At 41.4% G+C, this 25,472-nt stretch overlaps 1 protein-coding gene across 1 annotated transcript; it reads right to left on the reverse strand.

Moving 5' to 3' along the window:
• Positions 1-268: 268 nt before the first annotated feature.
• Positions 269-24,134, reverse strand: IL5RA (interleukin 5 receptor subunit alpha). Its single transcript, XM_073351163.2, has 10 exons — positions 24,050-24,134; positions 22,775-22,920; positions 22,005-22,143; positions 18,035-18,167; positions 17,768-17,958; positions 14,850-14,995; positions 13,905-14,040; positions 9,269-9,377; positions 4,904-4,988; positions 269-1,237 (listed from the first exon to the last, which is right to left on the reverse strand). Exons 1-10 carry the CDS (start codon positions 24,129-24,131, stop codon positions 1,130-1,132), a joined length of 1,275 nt encoding a protein of 424 aa, XP_073207264.1. The 5' UTR covers positions 24,132-24,134; the 3' UTR covers positions 269-1,129.
• Between the last annotated feature and the right edge of the window lie 1,338 nt (positions 24,135-25,472).

Consider the following 25,472-nt stretch of genomic DNA (forward strand, 5'->3'; position numbering starts at 1 on the left):
CACCAGCTGGCTTAGCTGGTGCCGAGAGCTGGCCCTGCCCAGAAACAACCCTCGGAGCATCCGTCTTGCAGTGTTCAGTTATGCCCACTGGACGCTGCAAGCTTATATAAGTTTGTCCATTTAACAAAGAAATTGATACGTACCAGGCTTGTTCTCCCAAGGAGAGTCTCTGACACGCTGCAAACCAAATACACTGCTTCAGGTAGAATAAACAAACATTTATTAACTATAAAGTCAGATTTAAGTGATTATAAGTCAAAGCATAACAAGTCAGATTTGGTCAAATGAAATAAAAGCAAAACACATTCTAAGCTGATCTTAACACTTTCAGTGTCCTTAAAAACTTAGATGCTTCTCAGGCTGGATCTTCAGCCAGGCTCTCCCCTTTGATCAGCGCTTCAGTCGCTTGGTGATGGTGGTGTCTGTAGATGCAGGTGGAAGAGCGAAAACATGGCACAATAGCTCTCCCTTTTATCGTGTCCTTTCTTTCCTATTGGCTTTGCCTACCCGTACCCCTTCAGAGTCAGGTGAGCATTATCACATCACAGTCCCAGACTGCCCAAAGAAGGGGGTGACTCCCTCGAGGGTCTAACAGATTCTTTTGTTGCTGCCTGAGCCAGTGTCCATTGTTCCTGTGAGGCTGGGCTGTCCCATCCATGCCCTGAACTGCCTCCCTGTTCTTGGAGAGTTTCTGTCTGGGCTTGCTTTAAGCCACAAGACACATTTTCAGCCTCGTAACTATATACATGAAATGATAGCCTACAACATCACTGTAACAATTACTATAACATCACTATAACAACCATGCTCAGAGGCTTCTGAAGATACCCAACATGAGAAACTTTGCACTGGATACCATGCAATCATTTTATAAAGATGAACATGGGGGTGTCGGGTGCCCCCCGGAGGCCCAGAACGTCACAGGCCGTACTCACTTTTTTCTTAAAAAGTGACATATTCGTATGTGTTAGTTTGTAATTAAGCAACTTAACCGCTTGGAAGCAACACATTTCTCTATCTTTGAAGCGCTGGTGATGGCGTGCCCTGAAGGTCCATCCACTCTAAGCTGTTGTCACGTGCAGTAACACTCCTGTTAATTTCAAGATCAGGAATGGAGTAATATTTCAGATTATGAATCTTCGAGGACATCGGAATAAAGGTCTTCAGTATAACTTCCAAGATCTTCAAAGCAACTTCCGACTTCTGTTTCTGTTTCACTGGTATAGGTACGTGCTCTCTGAAACACAAACACTGCTTTTAGCTACCAAATGGTAGGTGAAAAATGCTTTTGAGCTCCAGTTCATGACAGTTCAAAGTTCACTATGATTAAAAACACACAATTCAAAAATATATATTTTTGCTTGAGATTTAACCTCTGAAACTGGTGTATTCCAGGAGCAATGCACCCATTAACTCATCCAAGCAGTATGAAATTTTGCAGGCTGCAAAGTATGTCTCAGCAGGGGATAAATTGTGTAAAAGTTTATATCACAATTAACCCCGTTGCTGGTTGTGGCCATTTTGCTGACACGTCACTTTTGTCACTGGCAATGTGAGATCCATAGTCAAAGGTCACAAATCTAGCTTTGTATAATATTGCCTTAACTGGCAGAAGAAAAATGCTAAAGCACGGGCTGTGGGGAAAATGGCACTATCTTACTCCACAGATCTGCCCCAGGTGTATTTGGTGTCCTACCTAATTATTTTCGTTGCAAAATCAATGCTTGACTACCATTTTTAACTCTGTCCTGTTAGCACTGCAGAGCTAATAAGGCTCCGAGAGGAGCAGTGTGGTGCACTATACCAGCATACAAAAGACTTGGGGTTCTATTCCTGGCTTGGCCACTGGCCTGCCGTAACCTTGGACAAGTACTGTACAATCCTGGTCTCACTGACTTCATTGGGGATTTTGCCATAACTTCAGTGGGACCAGATTTTCACCCTTTTGTAAAGTGACAATGATACTTTCCCTCCTTGGTAAACCTTATTGAGATCTATGGAGGAAAAGCAGGATGAATAGTATTAGGAGAGAGTGAGCGGGCTATCCATTATTTAAGAATTCTCTATATAAGAATGGTGGTGCCAAATTCTGACCTCTGAACCCCAAATGGACTTTCACAGGTGTAATTATGGATAGAATGCGGCCTTCTGAACCTTGATACATGAACCAGAAAGAACACAGTTGGACTTTCATGATCCCAAGCTAAGTTTATAGGGCTGGCAGAGAGATAAAATATCTGTTTACTTGTAAGTTGAACAAAGTTGCCTTGGAGTCATTGAAACACAATAAATATGGAAACTGTGAATTGCCATTTTTACACAGGCCCCTTTCTGAGTTGAACCACACCCTAATGTTAAATATTTAAGAACTGAGGGGCAACACAATAATTGCACCCATTCTGGCAATCTCAGCAGAGACACCAAAATTGATCTGGCACAGAAGTGGTCCCATCAGAACAAACTAAAGCATGTCAGTGGGGTGGGAGGAAATTTGCTAGCTGCTCAGGTTGTATTGTAGTCTATTGCTAAACACCAGCCTTCTGCCTCTAGGGCTCTCAATCTGGTTTCGTTCATCTGCATTAAATGTACTTTAAATAAAAAGATTGCTTCATAAACCCCAATGCTGCTCTCAGTAATGTAAAATGCTCTTTGTCTCATTTCACTTTTTCTAAAGATTGCTTAGCTGCTATGTTAATGTTTGCTATTTCTCTTATTCTAAAATCAGTTTGTCATACCCAGTCATGTTATTTTCCACAGTTGACTTTACTTTAATTAAAAACAAACTGAAGGCTTATACAATAATCTCTTAAGCCTGTTTCCTTGATCAGACTGTGGAATAACAAAGGAAAACTTTTCAGAGGATGGCAGGAAATTAGAAGCAAGTTACTATACAAAATTCTCCATGAAAAGCCAAGGCCAAGTTACATCTTATCTGTAAGGCAATTATATTTTTTCAGGAATAGCAAACATAAGAAGGCATAAAAACTACTTAATATTAAGTCCAAAGGATCTCTCATCAGTTTTCACAAAGTAAATCAGGTCAGAAGACAGAAGTTACATGGTGTTTGCATCTGTGCCAACACAGGGCTATCTATCTATGGTACTTCCATATCCCACATTAGTGTAATATCTGAGTGCTCACAATCTATAATGTACTTATTCTCACAACATCCTTGAGAGGCCATTGTCCCTATTTTACAGGCGGGGAACTGAAACACAGAGAGACTAAGGGTACGTACATTGCAATCAGGGGTGTGATTGCAGCTGGAGTAGACATATCTGAACTAGGTTTACTCTGGCTAGCTTGGGTACAAACGGCAGGTTGCAGCCCAGGCCCAGAACCCTGGGTACCTACTCGGACAGCTAGCTCAAGCTGCAGTCCACGCTGCCACTAGTACTAATGGTTCACTGCCATTAGTACCCAAGCTGGCTAGATTAAAGCTATTCAGGCATGTAACGTACGACGCTCATACCTTCGATTGCAATGCCCTGTTTGACTTGCCCAAGAAGTCGGTGGCAGAGCAGGCAATTGAACCTAGAGTTCCCAGCTAGTACCATAACCGCTGGATCATCCTTCCTCCCTAGAATGTTACCTGGAATACATTCTTTAGTGCTTTGTCCATTCAGGTTTAAGTTTCCTATGGGATGGACTTTTCCAGCACTTCGCACCATTCCTCCACCACATACATCTTGCTGTCAGCAAATGTTTCCAGATAAATCTGCCTAGGTTTTCCCTTTCTTCGTTTCATCAGATTAGTCCTAGTTACATCACTTGTACTATCCTGAACAAATCTGCCACTCGAACTCCACTTCACTGTTCAGGAGACAGCTCCTTTCCCCACTGAAGCTATGGCATCATCTGTAGCAATCTGGGCTCACACTGGAACACAGTAAATGGACTTTGTGGGCACAGCTTCCAAAAGTGAATTCTAAATCGTAAGTGCAAATCCTACAGCTGACTAGGCAAGCTGGCGCTCTGGCCTTCCAATGGGTAGCTTGCTAGGCATCTAAGTGCCTGTTTGCCTGAGCAAATGTATGATTTGGGTGCACATTTACCTTGAAAATCTGGCTATTTCTCTCAAATCCGGAAGGAATGTATATGGCTTCCCCTGTGCTACCCAGAAGGAGACACTGCAGCAGATTTCCATTCTGCAACACAGTGGGCAAGCTACAGGCATGGCAGGATGTTATCATGCCTCACATTAGAAGGTAGTAGCAGGCCACATCCACTGCTCTTCCCTCCCCCCCACCACCCACCCACACACACACACACACAACTGCAGCCAGCCCTAGTCTAGCTAGAGATATTTCTTCAAGCAAGCAAAGTCTACTACCCAGGCATGGTTCTTTTACCAGGATTTGGCCTTATACTTTTAACTTTGTGGCTTATTTTTAGTGTGTATTTAATACAGTAGAGCTATGTAATACATAGGGCCACCCTTTAGGATTTCACACAAATATACAATGCACAAACAGGGCTCGGTCACAAGTCTTCTCTAAAGTCAACAGATCTTTGCTAATTTAAACCAGTTTGAGAGTCTGGCCACAGTTGCCATAATTGCACACCCAACCTCACCAACTGCAGGTGCAAATGGCTCATTCAGTTTCTAACTCGGCTTTTTGTGCTTGCAGTTAGGATTGTCTGATTATTGCATTAATTGCACACACAAATTATGTGCACACATTTCTGCATGCACTAGTCTGGAAATGTGGCTCACAAGTAATATTTACATGGGAAGTTATGAACAGCAGGAAGGGAGTTCTTAATCAGAGCAATGTTAGTTGCTCTCCAGGAGGACAATACAAAAGAAAGACATACTTAACATATGTCTAGGAAAGAGGCAGCAGCCAAAGACTGTTAATTGTCTCCTCTGTGCAAATAATGTAAATACATTTCTTTTACCTGATAGCTTTTATTTAAAAACAGATTTTTTAAACTGTTTTGGGGTGTTGGAATTGGTGGAAATAGTCTGCTCCATACGTGATACCTGTGGAAACAGTAAAGCAGGTTTATGAAAGAAATCAGTTGGTTTCTTCACTCTACCATGATTAACAATGGTTTGATTCCCAGGGACTCTATTGCCACATACACTCAACTCGCCTGCCCCAACTCCTACTCAGATTGTGACTCCTGACCCAGGGAGGAGAGCTGGGGGGCTACACACCTGCTAGTAAATGGCTGAGGCCAGAGCAATGAGGGAGGAGACTCCACTCACCCCTAATGACTGGCCAGAGCAGCTGGCCTAGCACGCTGTGGGTAGTGAAGTGCCACGCAGTGGAAGAGAATGCAATAACTTACGCTTTCCCCAGGGCAAAGGGGAGGGAATGTGACTCGGTGCCATAATCTGTTCTCTGAGGTGCTGCTGGGATGGTGCAGCTATAATCCATGTGCCTGATAGAGAGAGATCTCTTTAAGAGATCTATAGACGAGGGGGGACAGGGTGGGGGTTTAGGAATAACTGGGTCATTGGTGCTTGGTAAATGCAAAATTAGCAAGCCACACCCAGAAGTTCCTGAAATTGGGTGTAGTTTGGGGTATGCTCAATAGGTTCCTTGTAGCTGGACTCCATTGCGGGTAAGTAGTCAGAGCTTCTGCTTTGCAAAAGCCCATGTGGCCTGTATGCCGTGTACCCTTTGGGTGGACTTCACTTACCTTCTCCAGTGCCTCAAAAAAACCATCTCCCCTAGGAAAGCATATGGAGACCTAGAATTCAGTTGCTAAAAATTTTCAGCAAGGCTTGCACAGGGTCAACCTCCCCAAACCAAGTCTAAAAGGAATGAACTTAATTCTCAAATATTAACTTTATATAATCTTACAATGCTAAAGAAACATAAGAAGAACAATTTCTGCATTATAACAAGGCTACTTTAATCTTCACAGTTATACACAAACATAAATAAAACAAAGTAAGGCTAAACACGTCAGTCCCCACAGAAACACAGTGAGAAGTAACTCAAAAGCTTAGGTTGAATTTATCAGAGGCTCAATTACAGTCTTTGATCACCAAAATGAAAATCTACAGTGTCTGCTGAGAAAAAAGCACTATCTTGCTTTCCTAATCAAATACGAGGATCCCACTGCACTATGACTTGCAGAGCCGACCAAAGATTAGATTAAAATCCTGCAACCCCTATGGAACAGTATCAAGATCCTTACACCCAACTTCGATGCTGAGGCTCAATGTTCCACTTTCACCCAGCCTGGTAATCCACCCACTCTGCAATATGGACACAGGCTCACACACTTGAGTGCTGATAGTTCTCCACTACCTTCCCACAATTCCCCTTTTCTGCCCAGGACAGACATGATCCTGTGAGCTCCGTGACAAAATTATATCCTTAATATACATGATCTAATTGTCCGTTCCATCACATGCTGATATGATTTAAGTGAAATGACACTGGTTTAAAACCAGTGCAACAATTAGCGTAGTCTCCGTTGATTAGATGCTCAGCTAGCATTACATCTGCACCACTTTCAGCTGTGTTGGTTGGGGTCAAGGTGAGAACTGCCTGTTTCTGTTTCACTCTGTTATGTGCTGCTTAAGGAAGAGGCAGTCCTGTACCATTCCCACTCAGCTACTGATAGTTTTATTTTATCACCACTGTCTCAGTTCATCTGGTTGGTTGAACTCTTCCATGACCATCACTTTGCCCTTTTCAAAAGCCTCTTTGGTTCCTGCCAAGCTCTTATTATCCCATTATTCCTTCTGAGCAAATTATCTACAGTAAATTCCTGCTACTAACTTATTCCCTTTCATGTCGCCCACTTGGGCTCTTAATTATACTCCACAGATAGCTCCTCCAAAGTCTTCCATGACTATCATGCGGTATTGTAGTTGGTAGACATGCCCTGGCTAAAATGGCTACTGCCTCAGTAGGTAAATGTTACAACACATATTTGTGCTTAGCTAATTATTTAGTGATGTGATGATGAAAATTACACGTCACAAAAGGGAAGACTGGGAATATTGAAAACACAATGAAGTCTTTTCACAGTTGTACAGGCTATAACTTTATGCCTGAGGCGTGTGGCCGAGGAATCATTGGGAATGTGGGAGAAAGAGGATTTCCTAAGAAAGAGATTTCTAAGGGGACCTAGGCACTTCCTCTTCCTTACCAAGGAGAAAAGATGGAACATTCTGCAACCTATTTTGAACACGGCGTCACAAAATGATTTGGAATGTGCATGTCAACCCCTGAAGTGTGGCTCAGCTGGAGTCACTCGGGGGGGGAGGGGGGGCAGCTGCAGCTGGGGATCCAGCTAAGGGATGGGACACAGCTGACTGGAGATCGTACTGTTGTACATGCTGCTATCATTTCAGCTCTTGGCAGGTGAGTTACTTGTACCACAAAGGGAATATCGTCACAGCACAGTGAACTCGGGAGATTGGCAGCCGGTCTGAGCACTTATGTTGGCCCAGCCCAGGTGTGAGCAGCCATGCTGCAAAGCCCCCTACCCTAGTTCCTGGGGATGTTTACATTGCAATGAAAGACCCGTGGCATGGCCACAGCTGGCCTGGGTGGGTTGACTTAAGCTGCAGGGCTGTAAAATCTGCAGTGTAGATGTTGGGGCTCAGGCTTAACCCTCCCACCTCATGGGGGGTCTCAGAACCTGGGCTCCAGCCCAAGCTCAAACATGCTATTTTTCAACTGACCTGGACTCTGACACTTGGCGCCATGGGGTTTTTTTATCACAGCGTAGACATACCTCACTGGTGCTGCACTCATGCGTGTGTGTGGCTAGGACTTCAGAGACCTATCCCATGTTCACTGAGCTGAAGTAAGCTGACCTGCTCTATAATTCCTCCCCAGTGAATTGTGAGAGAACATGTCTGTCCTGGGCACAAAAGGAGACTTGTGGGAAGGTAGTGGAGGACTATCAGCATTCAAATGAGTGAGCCTGTGTCCATATTGCAGAGTGGGTGGATTACCAGCCTGGGTGAAAGTGGAACTGGAGTTCTAACCCACACCTCTAACCATACCAGCTAGCCCAGGTTTAAGTCCCCATGAAATTTGGATTGGAGGTTTTGTGTGTGGCTAGGAGGGAAATTAGGGCCAACTCCCAAGTTAACTCTGTACTGGGAATATACAATGCAAAACCACCCCCCTGAGTGGTCCAAGTTTCCGCGCTGTAAAGTGGCAGTGTAGACAGTGCTAAAGAGCTGGACCCGGGCTCCCAGTGTTGGGAGCTATTCCCCTCATGGAAGTGGCTTTTTTACAGCACTGGAGCTGCTATGGCAGCACTTTAACATCGGCTGTGTAGACATACCCAAAGTGATTCTTTTTACAACCTGTGCTTTTAGTTTGACAAAAGAAACTTTGGGGGAAGGAAGTCAGCTGAAGACTCATCAGGTGAGCAACTAATTTAGGAGCCATTAAAGAAATTAACAGGCAGTTAGTGGATTCAAGGACAGTGCTTGAATTACTGTGAGCATTTTTATTGTGAACCTAATGGTTGCTGCTTGATATATCTCTTAGGGAGAAGAGTTTGTAATTACATTATTGATTCTTTGAATCATCATTGATGAACTGACTTCCTCATTGATTTATGATTCTCTTCCTTGATTTCTGAATATTGCCACTGAAATCCAAACTATTTCTGGCTTTGTTCACACAATGTCTTTGGAAGGTTGGCTACAAGGGCATCCATGGGCTCTAATATTAAAAAGAAGCTGCTATAAAATACTTGCCAAACCAGTCCTAGAGAATAGTTAAATGCTAACGGGTATAAGTCCACACTGGCTTGGTTTTCTGGTGGTGCTGAGCACCTTTGCCTCCCAGCGAAGTCAGTGAAAATCAGGCCACATGTACAGGTGCCTAAATATGGATTTCAGGTGCCTGGTTTTCGACCACAAGTTTGAAAATACTGGCCTTTGTCTTTAACCATGGAAGATGGTTTCTCTGAGCAGCTTTTGTTGGGTCTCAAGGTGGCATTCTTCTATGGAGATAAATGGCCACCAGGGTCCATCTTACTGAGGACTGAGCAAAGTAGATAAGGTAGCTTCCCAACAGTCCATCTCACACTGAGACAGTTTCAGTCCCTCTTTCAACACATGGCTTTGGAATTTGAGATTAAATTGTTCATTCTCCTAAACTTCCTTAAATTCACTGAACAACTATTATTATTTAATCAATATTCTTGATATGTATTAATCATGTTTAATACCAAAATAAAAGCCCTTTGAGTACCGAATAATGCATTTAATAATTCCTCATGCAAATGTAATCTAGGCGAATTAGTTATTGCCTAAGCAAAAATACTTACTTTCTGCATATTATAGCAATAAGCAATGCCATGGAACATATGGATACTATAAGCGCAATGAGAACCGTGTAGGTCTTGGAGTCTACAGGAGTCCTTGGCTGGTTTTTTCCTGGATTTAAAAAAAAAAGGATGATTTTTTCCCTTTGAAGAAAACACATTGGGAAAAATTCTTCCAGTAGATAAGCCCTTGGAACCAAGTTTACTTCATTCAGTGGGTTTACATGGATGTATCTGAGATCACAATTTATATCTCTCCATATAAAATCTTTTATACCTATGACTGGGGAACAATCTGTAGCAAATTAAGCATTAAGAACTTCTTCCACGTGGCTAGGTTTCAATTTATGCATAGAAGAAAGCAAGCAAGCTAAGAACTGGCATGAATCAGGGCCACAATCATTATCAGTGCAGTGCACCCTGCTTTGTTAACATACTGAGTTGTGCAATTCCACACAACAGGCAAATATGTCTGAGGCTGCAATAAAGAGACAGTTTGCTTATAATCGTGGTCACAAAGAACTTGTTTTCCGTTAAACCACCCTTCAGTTATTTATTTTAATCCTTTCAAGCCAGGAGTTGGATTTTCCTGGCTTAATAGCCAGGGCCAATAAAACATGCAGTGAGACCACCAATTTTTCTTTGAAGTCTGTTGTTAATCCTCCCTCAGGAAGAATGTCACTGCTCCAAGTGTCTGGGGGCAGAAACACCTATTGTATTAAGGACAATGTTCCTGTTTGACAAAGGTGTTCCTGATGTCACATTTCACCACTCTGATCTACATAAAGAAAACATTTACATTTGAACATTTAGATTTTAAAGTTTTCCCACTCCCCGTATGCCTATGAAAACGGCACGCAGCCGATATCAAGGTGACAGAATGACTGTCACTGAATAATTGAAAGGATATAAATTGGTCAGCAGCACAATACTCAGGTTCCAAGAAGAAATAATATTCACCTTTGGAACAGATTCTTTTCTGTGCAATGAAGGCCTAAGTGCCTAAGTGTCCTGCAGATCTTATGGGAGGAGTCACCCTGTAGTCATTGTAACAGCCGTGTTAGTCTGTATTCGCAAAAAGAAAAGGAGGACTTGTGGCACCTTAGAGACTAACCAATTTATTTGAGCATAAGCTTTCGTGAGCTACAGCTCACTTCATCACTTCAGTATGCATCCAATGAAGTGAGCTGTAGCTCACGAAAGCTTATGCTCAAATAAATTGGTTAGTCTCTAAGGTGCCACAAGTACTCCTTTCCTGTAGTCATTGGGACTATTTTTGTAGGTATGGAGTGCTCACATGAGAAACGATTGCAGGATTGGGGCCTGTGCCATTGCAGCTTGTCGACCTGGGCAAACGTGCATATTAATTACTGCCATTGATTTAAATAGTTTTTTTTTAAATTTTGGTTACAATTATACTTCCAAGAAAATGAGGTCTAAGGCCAAGCTGTGCTTGGTGCAAGTCTGGGAGGGTGGGGTGGAAAGTGGCATTAAGATGCATTTACATTTTCTTAGTCCTAAAACTGGAGTGAGCTACTCCTGGTTCCCAGCACATAGTAGAGTAGTCCTGAAGCTTCTGTGGGTTTTTTTTTTTGGCTGCCTTTGATCCTAAAGAGCCATAAGATAAGGCAGGAATCAGGAATACAAATTTCTGTTTGTGAACAAGAAAAACCTAGCAACCTTAACAGACACTGAATTAAGTTTGTTTTGGAGAATTTCCTTGGGTTTTTTTAGGTTTTAAATGAATAATCCTGGTGAGACATCTGGGTACATTTTTAGTTTTTTCATCAGTTTGAATATGTTTCATGTTTGCAATTAGTGATGCAACATATGAGGTTGCAAGTTCAAGTTCTGCAAAAAACATGTGAAACCAGCTCTCCACGGACTCACTTGGCACATAAACAGTTCATTGATGTAGGCTAGTTCATGTCTAATAAGTTCTCCACAGACAAGCAGACTAAAATTTACCCAGTTATCCTCTGCAGATCCAACATTTGCCAAAGTTACCAGTGTGCTACCTGAGACAAGGCAGTATTTCCTCATACTTCAAATAAGAAGTAAGGGCCCAGCTAATGGCAGCTGAAAGAACTTAACACAGGGCCTTAACCATGGCAACTCAGATACTGTGCATGTGGAAATTGTAGGGCCAATTTTGACCCTTGCTCCAGTAGGTTCTCAAACTGGGAGGGCGTGGAATGTATTCGGTGGGGGGCGGGGAGAAGTTTTAGGAGAGCAGTGGCTGGGCATCCAGCTCTGAAAGCAGTGCAGAAATAAGGGTGGCATGGTGTAGTATTGTCATCCTTACTTCTGCTTTGCTGCTGGTGGTGGTGCTGCCTTCAGAGCTGGGCACCCCACCAGCAGCCACGGCTCCCTGCTCTGTCCTAAGAGCTAGGGTGGCCATATCTGTATTTGTGGGCCAGGAACAGGGTGTGTGTGTGGGGGGGGGAGGGGTTAAACTACTACAGACACAAAGAATGGGGGGGGTGCAATCAAATAAGTTTAAGAACCGTTGGCTTATAGGACCTATAAATGAGTCACAAAGGGCTGAGCCCCAGAATGGAAACAGATTAGGGCTGATGTAAGCAACCCTATACTGACTTCCTTCATTTTGTGAGCACAGCTTGGTCAGCACCAGAGCATGAATTGTAGTTGCATAGCACTGCTGTGGCCCCATTTCTGAAGGACACTCTGTTATCAGGAGCTGGGTGAAGGTACCCAGTGAATTCATTAGAGCCAAGTAGGCGCATTAATGTTCACTAGATAATAGGTGTAAAGGCATTGAAGAGTTTGGTAAACAGGAGAGAGCAAAGTGAAGAACATTTTTTTAAAAAAGAAAATCAGGAAGTAAAAAAATATAACTCCAAAGATAAGAGAGCGAGGGGATGGCTGAGAACAAACAGTCGATAATGTGTTATGATATGATAACTGCTACTTCGATGAGAACATGTTCAGCAATCAGGAAATGCAGTATCAAGTGGATCCGATCTAGGCAAATTAATGCTTTCCAAAGATACTAACCTTCACAGACTCCCGTGGGAGTTCAGGTAACTTCTAATAAGGAGTACCTGACCTCACCATTCGCTTTGACTTTTGGCATTAGCACACCAGCACCCACATCACTGGGCGGGGGGGAGGGGCGGAGGAGGCAGGTATGTGTCATATTTAAAGAATTAAACAGCTAGCAGGACATGCTGATTTCTTCCTGTGTGATGCATGTCAGACCCAGCTGTGCCAGCTCAGGCTAGGATCTTGTCATATTTCACATGGAGAGCAAAACTGCCCCAGGCTAGTAATTATATGGAGACACCTAAGGACACTGCAGGTTACTACAACAGGTAGATTCGGGAGGTGGCATTCATTTCTCTGAAATAGTATTGCACCAATCATGTCTACACTTGCCATTTAAAGCAGAAAAAGTCCCTTTTTTGCACAAAAACCATGGGAGCTTCTACACTTGCCAAAGACTTTTTGCAGTAAAAATCAGAAGTTTCACCGCAAAGAGAAAAACATCTCCACGAGAGGCGTGCAGCTCTTACTGGTGATGCTTTTGCGCTGATGGACAAGTGAAGACACGTTCTTCCTGTTTACACAGCTTTTAGCCTCCGCAGAATATCCCACAATGCCCAGGTGACCACTCTGGCAGCTGCTCTGATGCTGTGATGCCAGGTAAACAGACATCCACCCCTCCCCCTGTAAAGCCCCGGGAACTTTGAAACTCCCCTTCCTGTTTTATTGCAAGTGCTCATTTATCTTCTGGCCAGGTGACAATGGCTGCTCCACTGAGCAAACGATCCCCCGCTTGGAGCAGTGCTGAGCGACTGGAGCTGATCAGTGTTTGGGGAGAGGAGGCTGTGCAGGGACCCAGGGTGCCCTGCGATCACCCCACCCCCAACCTTCCCACAAGACCCATCGTCAAAATGGAGAGAGCTGCACTGTGGGATAGCTGCCCTGATCCGCGATGGAAGTGCTGCAAATGTAAAAACTCTCTGACGCCTTTGGAAGTAAGTGAGTACACAAACCAGCGCTTTTCTTTCACTGGTTCACTATCACCATTGAAACTGATAGTGCAAAAATTCTGCAAGTGTAGACATAGCCAATGCTCCAACATGGTATCAGTAGGCAGGAAGGAGCGCTATACACTCCCCTAGGACCATGATTTCAGAGGTGCCAAGCATGCACAGCCCTCATGGACTTCAAAAAGAGCTGTGGGTGTAGTTCAATTAATCCTTTTCAACCAGCTCTAAAATTTGAACCAGTCAGTTTCACTTTCTGGTTCTCATGTATTCGCAATACAATAGCATTTGTGTTCACGACACCATGTATATTTTTAGTAAGCTGTTTTTATTGATTCTTTTAATTAAAACCTGAATTTGGGATCTACACTATTTTCAAGTGTTCTTTCAAACAAATTTTTCATTGATCCACAAATATCTTTATGAATGGAACCCATATTCTGGACTATCCAGAGGTAGCAAGGAGTAGCAACAATTAAAGGGTCAATGTACGTCCTCAGATACACTTGCATGGCTTCCACTGAAGTTAATGGTAGCTGTACATGTGCATGATTAAACAGAATTTGGCCTTCAATAACATATGTATTAAAGTAACTGTTAGACAACAAAGACATTTTGATTCTTACCAATATAAAGAGGTTCAGTCCAATCACTCCAAAATCCTTCGGTACACCATGATTGATGATTAGCTCTAATCTGTATGGAGTATCTGCAGGTGTCATCAATCCTTAAACTGAAACTATTTAACTCGGTTTCCAATATCTGTTAAAAACAACATAACTCTGTCATAGATTTCTTAAGACTAATAAGGTCAAGACAGCAACACTTAAATTGCTCCAGTTACTAAACTTCAGAAGTAAATTTACAATATTTGCTTTAGGCATAGATATAAGCATTGTTACAAATTGATTATTATGTTTGTTCTTCTTTTAAATTAGTTTTAATAGCCTAGAGGTCGATGTCAAAGACATGATTTTCACACAAAACCTCCATATTTGTGGGCACAATTTTGCACCCACAATTAATTACATCCACCATTTTCCCCCTGCAATTCATTCAGGCCAAAATTTTCAAAAGTAGTCACTGGTTTTGGGGGGTCCAGTTTAAGACCCTTACTGTTGGATTTTCAGAGTTGCTGAGCACCTGTACCTTTGACAGAATGGACCTGGATGCGTCAAGATGAACATCCAAAACTGATGTACATTTTAAATTGTTCCATTCGTGTTTTCCAAGCTAAAATGTGGGTATAATTCATTGTAGGCAAAAAAAAAAAAAAAGTGCTCCATAAAAGAAAGCTGATTTAAAAATTAGGGGTGAAATCCTAGCCCCATTAAAGTCAGTGGGAGTTTTGCCATTGATTTCAGTGGGACTAAGATTTGACGCTAGATCTGTAGATTTTAGAGGATGGTAGTTGGAGTGCTGGTTACATTCATAATGTGAAACTCAAAAGATATCCATGAACCAGAAGACTTTTTCGCTAGATTACATATAAGACATATTCTAGACATATAAGAAAGACAATTCATAGGTAAGTTCTATATAGAATACCTCAACTTTTAACAAGCAGTTACCTGTTTGTAACCCATCTTCCAGTTGTAGATGTTAAGTTCATATTTAAAACATTCCTTTAGGAAAGAAGAAGCTGGCATTTCCCACTTGACCAGAAGGTTGTTTTGTTTTAAAGACATGGTGACATTTCTAGGAGGATTCACTTTCTCTAGAAAATGAATAAGATACCAATGTATTACCCATAAAGCAATTCTCTTGGCAGGAGGTTGTTCAAAAGTTTGTCTATGGTTTGGATCTGGTTTATTTACAGCCCACGAATTTCACTTTGAGTTTGTTGTATGATAGGAAGGGGTTTAAGAGAACTGAATATATCAGTGGAAAAACAACCACTGAAAAGTTGGTAAAGCCACTGATATATTAACAATTACTGAGTAACTGACCTCCTTTATTAAAATCCTTTACAAGATTTTAAAAAATAACAACTTTCAATTATTTCATGCCTTGTAAGATTCATTATTGACAAAGAGAAGGTAAGGAGATTTTTTTCATGCAAAATAGGTCTTGTTGCTATAACCTTTTCCCCCTTTTCTCCTTAGCCTCCACCAGCTTTTGTCACCATATATCATTTCATGTTGCCTTATTTTAGGAGTTGGATGATGACCCCTAGAATTGTGTATATGGTGCTTCTATATGTCCTGCTGAGTCCATCTGTGTTGTAAGATCTTCCTGTTTTTCAACATCCTTTTGGTAATATGGTGACCGGAATACAATACTTCAGTATATTCCAGGCACCATGCTGCCATAAAGTTTCTGAAAAATTGCAAGAAGTTCAGAGAAGAGCATTGAAACTGAATATGTGGATACCTCTAAGAAGTAAGTTTAAAAAGTTCAATATGTTTCTCTTAGTTAAGCAACATATGAAAGGAGATGTGATAAGTCTATAAATAAGTGAAGGTTGTACAAATTAAGGTGGGAAGGAAATTATATAAGAGGATCCAGGGAGTATAAACTAGAGTAAAGGGATGACATAAAGGAAAAATAACCTATCAGGAAAAGCTTCCTTCCGATGAAATGTGTTAAACTGTACATTAAAAACTGCTAAAAGCTGCATTGCTTGGGACATTTAAAGCTAGACTGGATAAAGCAGTAAAAAAATACTGTGGGAAACCATACTTTGGCAGGTTTCAGAGTAGCAGCCGTGTTAGTCTGTATCCGCAAAAAGAACAGGAGGACTTGTGGCACCTTACAGACTAACAAATTTATTAGAGCATAAGCTTTCATGGGCTACAGCCCACTTCATCGGATGCATAGAATGGAACATATTGTAAGAAGACATATATACACATACAGAGAAGATGGAAGTTGTCATACAAGCTGTAAGAGGCTAATTAATTAAGATGAGCTATTATCAGCAAGAGAAAAAAACGTTTATAGTGATACTCAAGATGGCCCATTTAGACAGTTAACAAGAAGGTGTGAGGATACTTAACTTAGGGAAATAGATTCAACATGTGTAATGACCTAGCCACTCCCAGTCTCTATTCAAACCCAAGTTAGTGGTATCTAGTTTGCATATTAATTCAAGCTCAGCAGTTTCTTGGTGGAGTCTGTTTTTGAATCTTTTCTGTTGCAAAATTGCCACCCTTAAATCTTTTACTGAGTGGCCAGAGAGGTTGAAGTGTTCTCCTACCGGTTTTTGAATGTTATGATTCCTGATGTCAGATTTGTGTCCATTTATTCTTTTGCATAGAGACTGTCCGGTTTAGCCGATGTACATGGCAGAGGGGCATTGCTGGCACATGATGGCATATATCACATTGGTAGATGTGCAGGTGAACGAGCCCCTGATGGCGTGGCTAATGTGATTAGGTCCTATGATGGTGTCACTTGAATAAATATGTGGACAAAGTTGGCATCGGGCTTTGTTGCAAGGATAGGTTCCTGGGGTAGTGTTTTTGTTGTGTGTTGTGTGGTTGCTGGAGAGTATTTGCTTCAGGTTGGGGGGCTCTCTGTAAGCGAGGACTGGTCTGTCTCCCAAGATCTGTGAGAGTGAGGGATCATTTTTCAGGATAGGTTGTAAATCTTTGATGATGCGCTGGAAAGGTTTTAGTTGAGGGCTGAAGGTGACAGCTAGTGGCGTTCTGTTATTTTCTTTGTTGGGCCTGTCCTCTAGTAGGTGACTTCTGGGTACTCTTCTGGCTCTGTCACTCTGTTTTTTCACTTCAGCAGGTGGGTATTGTAGTTTTAAGAATGCTTGATAGAGATCTTGTAGGTGTTTGTATCCATCTGAGGGATTGGAGCAAATGCGGTTGTATCTTAGAGCTTGGCTGTAGACAATGGATCCTGTGGTGTGTCCTGGATGGAAGCTGGAGGCATGTAGGTAAGTATAGTGGTCAGTAGGTTTCCAGTATAGGGTGGTGTTTATGTGACCATTGCTTATTAGCACAGTAGTGTCCAGGAAATGGACCGCTTGTGTGGATTGGTCTAGGCTCAGGTTGATGGTGGGATGGAAATTGTTGAAATCATGGTGGAATTCCTCAAGGGCTTCTTTTCCATGGTCCAGATGATAAAGATGTCATCAATGTAGTGCAAGTAGAGTAGGGGCGTTAGGGGACAAGACCTTTGGCAGACAGATAAATTAGGGGAACTAATAGGTTATTTCTATCTTTTAGTTTTATTGTCCTTAAATTTAAACCTAACTATTAAAATCACACTGTTAAAATCATCATATTTCCCCTAGTTCCACACTAACACCTCCAGTTTCAGAAAATATCCATGTGAACCCTTAAACTAGCCCATATCTTAAACTGGACCATGTATCATTCAAACCACCAATGAACTTCAGCAAATCTTTAAACCAAAATGCAGAGCACGTTTGAGTTTTACATCAGATTTTTTTAAGATTTCACTGCAAACATTTCACCAAGATCTAAGAAGCTATCGATATTTTAATGTGTAAAAAATAAAAATATTTACTCACGAATGGCATTTTGATTAAATATCTGTTCAAAAGGTTTGATTGCAGTGCCATTGCTTGACCCATTAATGTGTATTACGATGACTTCGTCAGTTTCACTAGTCTCTATGTAAGTGCTTGAAAATCGGCAACCAATATTTCTCTCCCATTTGTCTTTACTATATTCTTGGCATTCTTCAGTGTAGTTGTTATACCTAAATTAGATTAGTTTGTAAGACATTATTATCTTAAGGAAACCTACAAGGGTCAAAAATAGAAGCAGGCACTTACCTGTAAAATAGAAAGTATTTGGTATCTTCTGGCGCCGCTTTGCCAGCAAGCCAGGTGCAATGTAGAGATGCAGTATTATTAACGGCAGTGCAAATCACACAGGACAAGTTAGTGACTGATGTCTCAACAGCACCTATAGCACCAGTAATAGACAAAAGGTTGCACTTGTAAGGTAATACGCGCTAAATATTTACTAGCATGTTCTTACTACTCACGATTATAAAATAACTTAAAATACAATTGATTACAGTCTTTGGTTCCTTGTATATGTATATATTCTATCTAATCTGTCTATATATCAAATATTTCTCTGTCTATACATCAAATCTCTCTCATGAGTGGTGAAGCAGTTCATCCCAAACATTACAAATGTTCTTTTTATAGCACAGGACATCACCACGTATTCTGTGTATGCCCCTCAATTACGGGAAACAATGTTTAGAAACGTTTTAGAAAGTTTTAAAATATTTTCTCCTAGTCCCATTCACTTGAAGCAATTTCTTTCAACCCCATTCCAGCAAAACCCTTAAGCACATGTTATACTACATTTAATGGTCTATCTGAGGACAGCCCTACTTCATTCGTGACATTACAGAAATTGCAGATCTTGCAGCTTCCACTGCAATTTGTATTTTAATTGGCTTACTTTGCACAGTCCACAATTTTGCATACATTTTGATTATGCAATTAGCACTGCACTAACATTCAATGCTTGTAAAAGGCTAACGTGACTGCACTCAATTTCTACAGCAGTTGTGTTAAGACTTGTAGTCTTCTGAGTTTTATATTGTACCTGTCACTGGTTTAAAATGAATGTAATATAGTTGCAGTAAAAAAGGTTGTTATCAAAACAATGAGCAGACATAACATAATGCGTCAGTGTTGATATCGTTCCAGTAATTTTTTCATAAACAAATAGGTCTACTTTGGCTTTTCCAAATTACTGCTATTAATAAAGGTCCATTATTACTTTTCCACGATTTTCCATGTCTTGTTCGCAACTCAGCCGCAATTATTTAAAGTTCGTCCCACAATTCAAGTAGGGCCTTATATACCAACCCAAAGAGTTAAAGGTGTTAACATGACCTGTAACTTTCCAACATGAAAAAGTTTTAAGCAACCTTTAACATTTGGTAAACAAAGACCTCAGCCTGCTTAGTACCATGGCAAATACATCATTAAAAACACCTTTTAACCTGTTATTAGAGATAGAAAAAAGAAGGGAAAACAGTTAAAGCATTTAAAATGTAAGGTATTAAGCAAGACTTTCATTTTAACAGCATCCCTTGTTCCCTTTTCGTTTACCTATAGAGAGTCTTTAGAAGGAAAACAATCTTTGTTTGACATTCTCTTAAGTGGTCTTTTTTGGGGAAAAGAGAAAAAGTTAGTTGAGAAGGGCTGAAGCTGCTGTTGCTGTTCTTTTTAAAGTCTGATCCCATTTCCTAGAAAGCAAAACAAGACATATACACACAAGGGGAGAGACAAGAACAGGAAGGACAGAAAATGCAGCTTTTGTCACTGGTGTTAAACTCTCAATTGCAACATTTCTGCTGGAGAAACACAGGCATAGCAGTCTTATCAGCCACTCCAAGAAGTGGCAAACCTGTACCAGTGTTGGACTAATTAGGCATTGCTTTTATCTGCCTCTCTGGGCACAGGCTCACAGACATATTGGAAAAATATGCAGTCTTGGCTAGCTAAGCCTGACGTCTATTAAACAGAAGGCAAACGAAGAGATAGGATAAGAGATAGGAAAGAGAAGAAATAAGGTGGGACGAGCAAAAAATACACACGCGGCGAAGAAAACAACGCGGTGTCTGGGGTGTAGCCAGAGCAGTGGGGGTAGTGATATCATCTGGGTCCCTCCCTTTGGCCAAGTCTGTTCAGAACATCTCTTGGTAGTAGGATGACAAAGACCCACGGTGGATCCCAGAGTTCCAGTAGGCGGGGGAGGGAGGAAAGCCATGGTGGTGAAGTTTGCTTGTTCCTGTTCTCCCATCTTTCAGTCACCAGTTGTTGACAAAGAGCTGCTGCTTGATTTTTTTTTCTCCTAAAGACTTTTCTTTTAAGGTGCCCAAAAGGGAATGATGGGCAGAATAGCCCATTTCCTCATTATTTTGCTTGCCAATTAGGCCTAATTTCCAAAACACCAATTCTGGTTCACTGAGTTCTGGTCCCTGACTTTACCAGGCATGATCTTAACACAGTGCTTGAGTTATAACAGTAGGCTTTTTAACTAATTCTGTCTCCCTTTTGTACCTTTCCCCATCAACATTTATTGTTATAGGCTACTGTGACATTTTCTGAACTTTCACTCACTTCTTACAATTGAGCTTACAATTAGGGTAAATTTGTAGGCCCAATTATTACTACACATAATGCATAATTTTAAGCCTCTCAGTAGTCCCATGGACTTGTAAGGGCTTTGAATCAGGACCCAAGAGTATAAGGCTTTCTCAGGCAGTTTGCATGATATCTGACAAGTATACATACATACATACATATGTAAACAAACCTATCTATCTCTAAATAAACATTTCAAAAATCAAAAGCTTCTTAAAATCACTTCCATTTCCTTCTTTCCCAGAATTGGTTGAACCTGTTTGCATAAAGGAAGTCAGACTAGAACAGATACAACACTGCCCTTCAGGCTTTGTGATGTAATCGGCGCATTTAGACTTGAGCTGTCCTAAACTGTCTCTAGAGCAGAAGTGAACTAAATTATTAAATAAGGGAGGATTAGATGATGTCAGCTACTGTCTTTCAAGGACTCTGTTGTAAGGATTATCAAAGTTGTACAGCTCCAGAACATATTCCAGGCTTGGGGGCTTCCAAGAGTGAGTCTGGCTAGCACAGATATGACAAGAGCTGCAGAGAGATTGAAATCAGATATGGATTGGAAAGGAGATGGAAGAAGCAATGGAGATAACTATGATTCTCTGGGGCCTGTTTGCTTAGCTTTTTTGTAACACAAGGCTCTGATTGCTGATATTGCTGGATACCAGGCCAACAATGAAAACAATGCAGGATAGAGATGAGGACAATTGGGAACATGAAAAGTCTGTAGGAGACGAGTACTACAGACTTGTCTCATGGAGAATTCAAAATCCTAAAACAGGAGTATGTTTTCTAAAACAAAGGGTGGATGGTTAGATTTGATTTAAAAGAATGCGAGTCCATTTACAGGATCAAATCTTACAACAGCAGTGTAACCTTCTACATGCATCCCTACCATCTAAAGTGCCTCTACCTTGACCCGTAAGGATCGTTTCTAAGGCTGAGAAATAGTGCCCATCTCCGTTCAGTCCTGTCAGCATAGATAGACAATTAGTTAAAACTGTGATGAGGAACCAACTCTACTAGAAACCAAACAGGATTCCCCAACTTATTTCACGTAGACCCCTGACCAGTTGTTAAGTAGTAGTAATTAAAAATCAACCAGTAACCTCCAAGTGAAAAAGGTTGCTATTCTGTTACCAGTCCTGAGCCAATGAGTCTTCCAGGATAGGCATCTTTCTGTTCTTTTCATTTCAGGATCTTACACATTCTCATGATATCTCTGCCCACGCCCTGCTCTAACAAAACCACTACTCCACCTCCTCTTTATCAATTATATTGGCCAAACCAGGCCTATCTTAACTGATACCCTAAATCTCAGCCATCTTCTGCTCCTTGGGACTGTTGTCCCTCTGAGGGCCTAATTCTGATACCCATACTCAGATCAAATAGCATCTTGCTCCGCAAGTAGTGCCGCTGACAAAATGAAGTCATGGGGTTATAATCAGGAGTAAGATGCTATTCAGTGTGAAAAATGATACCGGAATCTGGACCAAAACTATTGTATAAGAACAATGCCATGTAGAGTAGGAGATGTGTCTTCCTTCTGAAGTTTTTAACCTGTCATCCTTTTCGTGCTTTCTTGTCTACAGACTACAACATAACATAAAATTACATTCGTAACATATCTTACCTGGTGGGGCTTGGAGTTTAGCTGTAACCCAGTTACTTTTTATTTGCGAGTTGGTATAGAGAAGCAATGTCCGAATACGTGCAGAAAAACCATTATGAAGCACAGCCATACGGGTACTGCAAGTTTTCTTTGTATCATACTTGAAAAATAAACAATTTATTAGTATCAAATGCAATGAAACCTGACCTAGGTTCTCACTCAGGGGACCAGCAAAGGTAGATCTCCTAACAAAGGTGGTCTTTTACTAAAGTTCAAATCATATGGTATTTGAAGGTACTTCAAATGTGTTGCTTAAGATGGGGGATTGCCTACTGGAAATGGGTTAAATGAAGGTTTCCAGGTAGAGAATTTTGGTGAAACATGGATCCAAATACTATCTATATACTGGCGTCAATCTGCAATAAATGCAGTAACATGAGTGGTGGACTATACCATCCAAGAGCAGTGCTGATTCAACACCTCTCCCAGACAGCCTCCAGTGAGCCAAAAATTAAAACTACCCTCACTTAGTAGAATTCCTTGGGAACCGTGACAGAAATACTGACACCTGCTATTTCTTGGGGTTAATCTCCCTTGCAACAGAGTTGTTCCCACAGACAGAGAGAGAGATGGATCTGGTCAATGGCTAATATATTTGTTTATGACACAAAACCAAAAGTAAATCTGATAAGCCAATGTATCTGAAAGTCATATCTTAATCAGTAAATCTTGGGTTTGAATTTAATATAGCACATTTAATCCAACATGTATTAGCAATACTTTACACTTACCTCGTCCCTCTCGGGAGTCATAATTTCCACATCATATCTAATAGTGTAGTTCTTTTCTTCTTGATCAGGGTTTGGTTTCCATTGCAAAAGTACTTCTGCTAGAGCAGAGACTGTGAGAGTGAAGTTAACAGGTGGGAGAACCTGAACTGTTGATTAAGGGAAAAAACAAAATAATTAATGATATACTAATGTATAAACTAATAATAGTGAATAGTGAGTAGTTCAGAGCAATAGCTACTTACAAGTAACTATCAATACAGGAAAATGGTTACAGACTTCACTTAAATGTTAGACTTTATTCATTCAATAGCTTCTTATAAAACATGTTTCTTATACTTGGGCAAAAGGCTGAGAGATAGGAGCAAATAGATTATTGAATAGGAATTTAATTGAAACCTAACCAAGATAAAACTATTATGAAAACCCGATTACTTTAAATTCACAAAGTTGAGTAACCTACTATCACAGCTAGTTTGTTTAAAAAAATATAGTTTTGGATCCTTCAGGTTGATTTACATGGATGGATCCCTGACATGGATGGATCCATGGATTTGTGTTGGCCCAGGGCTATCACCCACAGATCAGTTTGCACAATCAGGGCCTTACAAACAAGATGGAATTGAGTGGAAAAATGTATATTAAAGCATACAGAGAGATTTAATTTAAAACACAAGAATTTATATGTATAGGCTTTCCAGGATTAGATTTTTATTGGTAAATGTCTGTATACACCGCTTTCACTGTACCACACGCACACACAGAAACCGACGAAAAATATTTCCATCGGTAATCAAAATTTACAAATAGGTAAAGTAAGAGAAATGCTGCTTGAGAACTTATTCTTGTTTGGTTTAAGGACATTTACTTTGTGCATTTTGACATGTGATGTTGACAGTTAGTGTTTTAAAGTGTATTAAAGCTTTAACTTTAATAACAACACCTGCTGTCATTAAATAATTGTCTGATACACACACCCATAATTTTGCCCAACTGTGAAAATTAGAATCAATAAAAATTGGAAAAATGCTTGAAATAAAGATTGGTATTAAAAAAACTGAATTCTGCCAAGCCTACATATATGTGTGGAACATATTTATGCTGAACAAGGAAATAAGGCATAAATATTAGCAAAGATAGAAGAAGGATGGGACTGACAATTTAGAAGGACAAGGTGACAGAGACCCCGAGAGAACAAATCATGATGGGAGAAAAATGTAAGCATATAAATGGCAAAAGAACAAAAGCTTCAGGTATCACTAGGAGAAAATTACTTACTTCCTTTAGCTTGCAATGAGTTTGCCTGAAATGCCATCAGTGTCCAAAGGAGAACTGGAAAAATGCTCACCAGGATGGCCATATCCTTTTGGTAATAAGTGATAATGGTGAGTTATAATACAAGATGTAGCCCCTTACCTATAAATTAACACACACAAAGTTTGTAGTGTAACATCTGAGGTGGCTACATGCAAAGAAACAAAATTAAGGAAATTAAGTTGTCACCTTATAGTGCCTATCCTCCACTCCTTCCCCTGCAGGCAGGCAGGGCCATTCCTACCCATACACCAAATATGCAACTGCGTGCTGCTCCGCCTCTTCCCCATGCACCCCCCGCTCTGCCCCAGCCCCGCCCCTACTCCACCCCTTCCCCAAAGCCCACGCCCTGCTCCACGCCCGTCCTGCTGCTTCCTGCCCCCTGCTCTTCCCCAGCCCCACCCCCACGCCACCCCTTCCCCTGAGGACTGCAGCAGGGGTCAGGCACACCGTGCATTCACTGTGTGGCAGGAAGTTTAGCGACCCAGCCCCAAACCGCTCCATTCCGCTGGCTCGTGCTGGGGGATGGTTCCCCTTTGCCCCCCAAGCCTGTTCCTGCCCCCCATGGAGGCCTGAGCCCCCCCCCCCCCCCGCAGGGGGCTGAGTAGGGCACCAAAATGGCAAGGGATGGCCCTGCCTGCAGGTACACATCTTGCCATTACTAAATGTCTGTCCCCCTTCCCTGTGCAGCAGCTGCCGGCGTCAGTGTGCTGCGAGCTGCACCCCACAGGGAGAGGCAGGGGCAAAATCTGGAAGCTTAGGGAGGGGCTGCTGCTTTCCGGAGTGGGAGACTGAGGGTAAAGGTTGTCTATGCACACACCACAACCTTCATTCTACCCTCCTTCCCTTCCACGTACACTATTTTACTAACTTACCCCATCAACACTGTTATTGTTAGATGTGCCTGAACCGTTACTTCCACGTTCTTGCGGTTTCTAATAAAACAAGCTAGCAGGCTAGCCCTAAAGGTTACGTTCTCCAAGGACCTACATGCCTGTGTTTATTACTGGGTGTAAGAGAAGCCATTTTTGTTTGTATGAGACTGAAAGAGTGATTACTTTTAATGTTTAGTAAACAGCATGGTGTGCTGAGGTTAAACTCGGTTTTTGTGTGTGAAGTACAGAAAACCTGTTCGACTGATCATTCACACATAACCCAGTAAACAACAAGGCAGTACTGACCAGCAGGTTCCCAAACTTTCATATGATGGATTGCATCTTAAGAGAGAGACTGTCTTACTAAGAACATCCTCTGGCATGGCTGCATTCCCTCCCAGTCCGACTCACATAACTTGTCTATGGCAACTACAGCAATTCCTTACATGGAAAAATAACACTGTGAAAGTATTTAGTGTATATTAGCTTCTGTAAAGTGATTTAGCAGCTGG

Source organism: Lepidochelys kempii, chromosome 7, assembly GCF_965140285.1.
Source record: "Lepidochelys kempii isolate rLepKem1 chromosome 7, rLepKem1.hap1, whole genome shotgun sequence".
NCBI classification, from domain to species: Eukaryota; Metazoa; Chordata; order Testudines; family Cheloniidae; genus Lepidochelys; species Lepidochelys kempii.

Bases quoted from the DNA above. Each gene is read 5' to 3' on its own strand.
- IL5RA (XM_073351163.2), bottom strand. From the start codon at position 24,131: ATGGCCATCCTGGTGAGCATTTTTCCAGTTCTCCTTTGGACACTGATG. The intron at 22,921-24,049 runs GTAAGTAATTTT...CTTAATCAACAG, and splicing joins CTCATTGCAAGCTAAAGGAA to TTCAGGTTCTCCCACCTGTT. The intron at 9,378-13,904 runs GTAAGAATCAAA...TTTTAAATCCAG, and splicing joins GACTGAACCTCTTTATATTG to GAAAAAACCAGCCAAGGACT.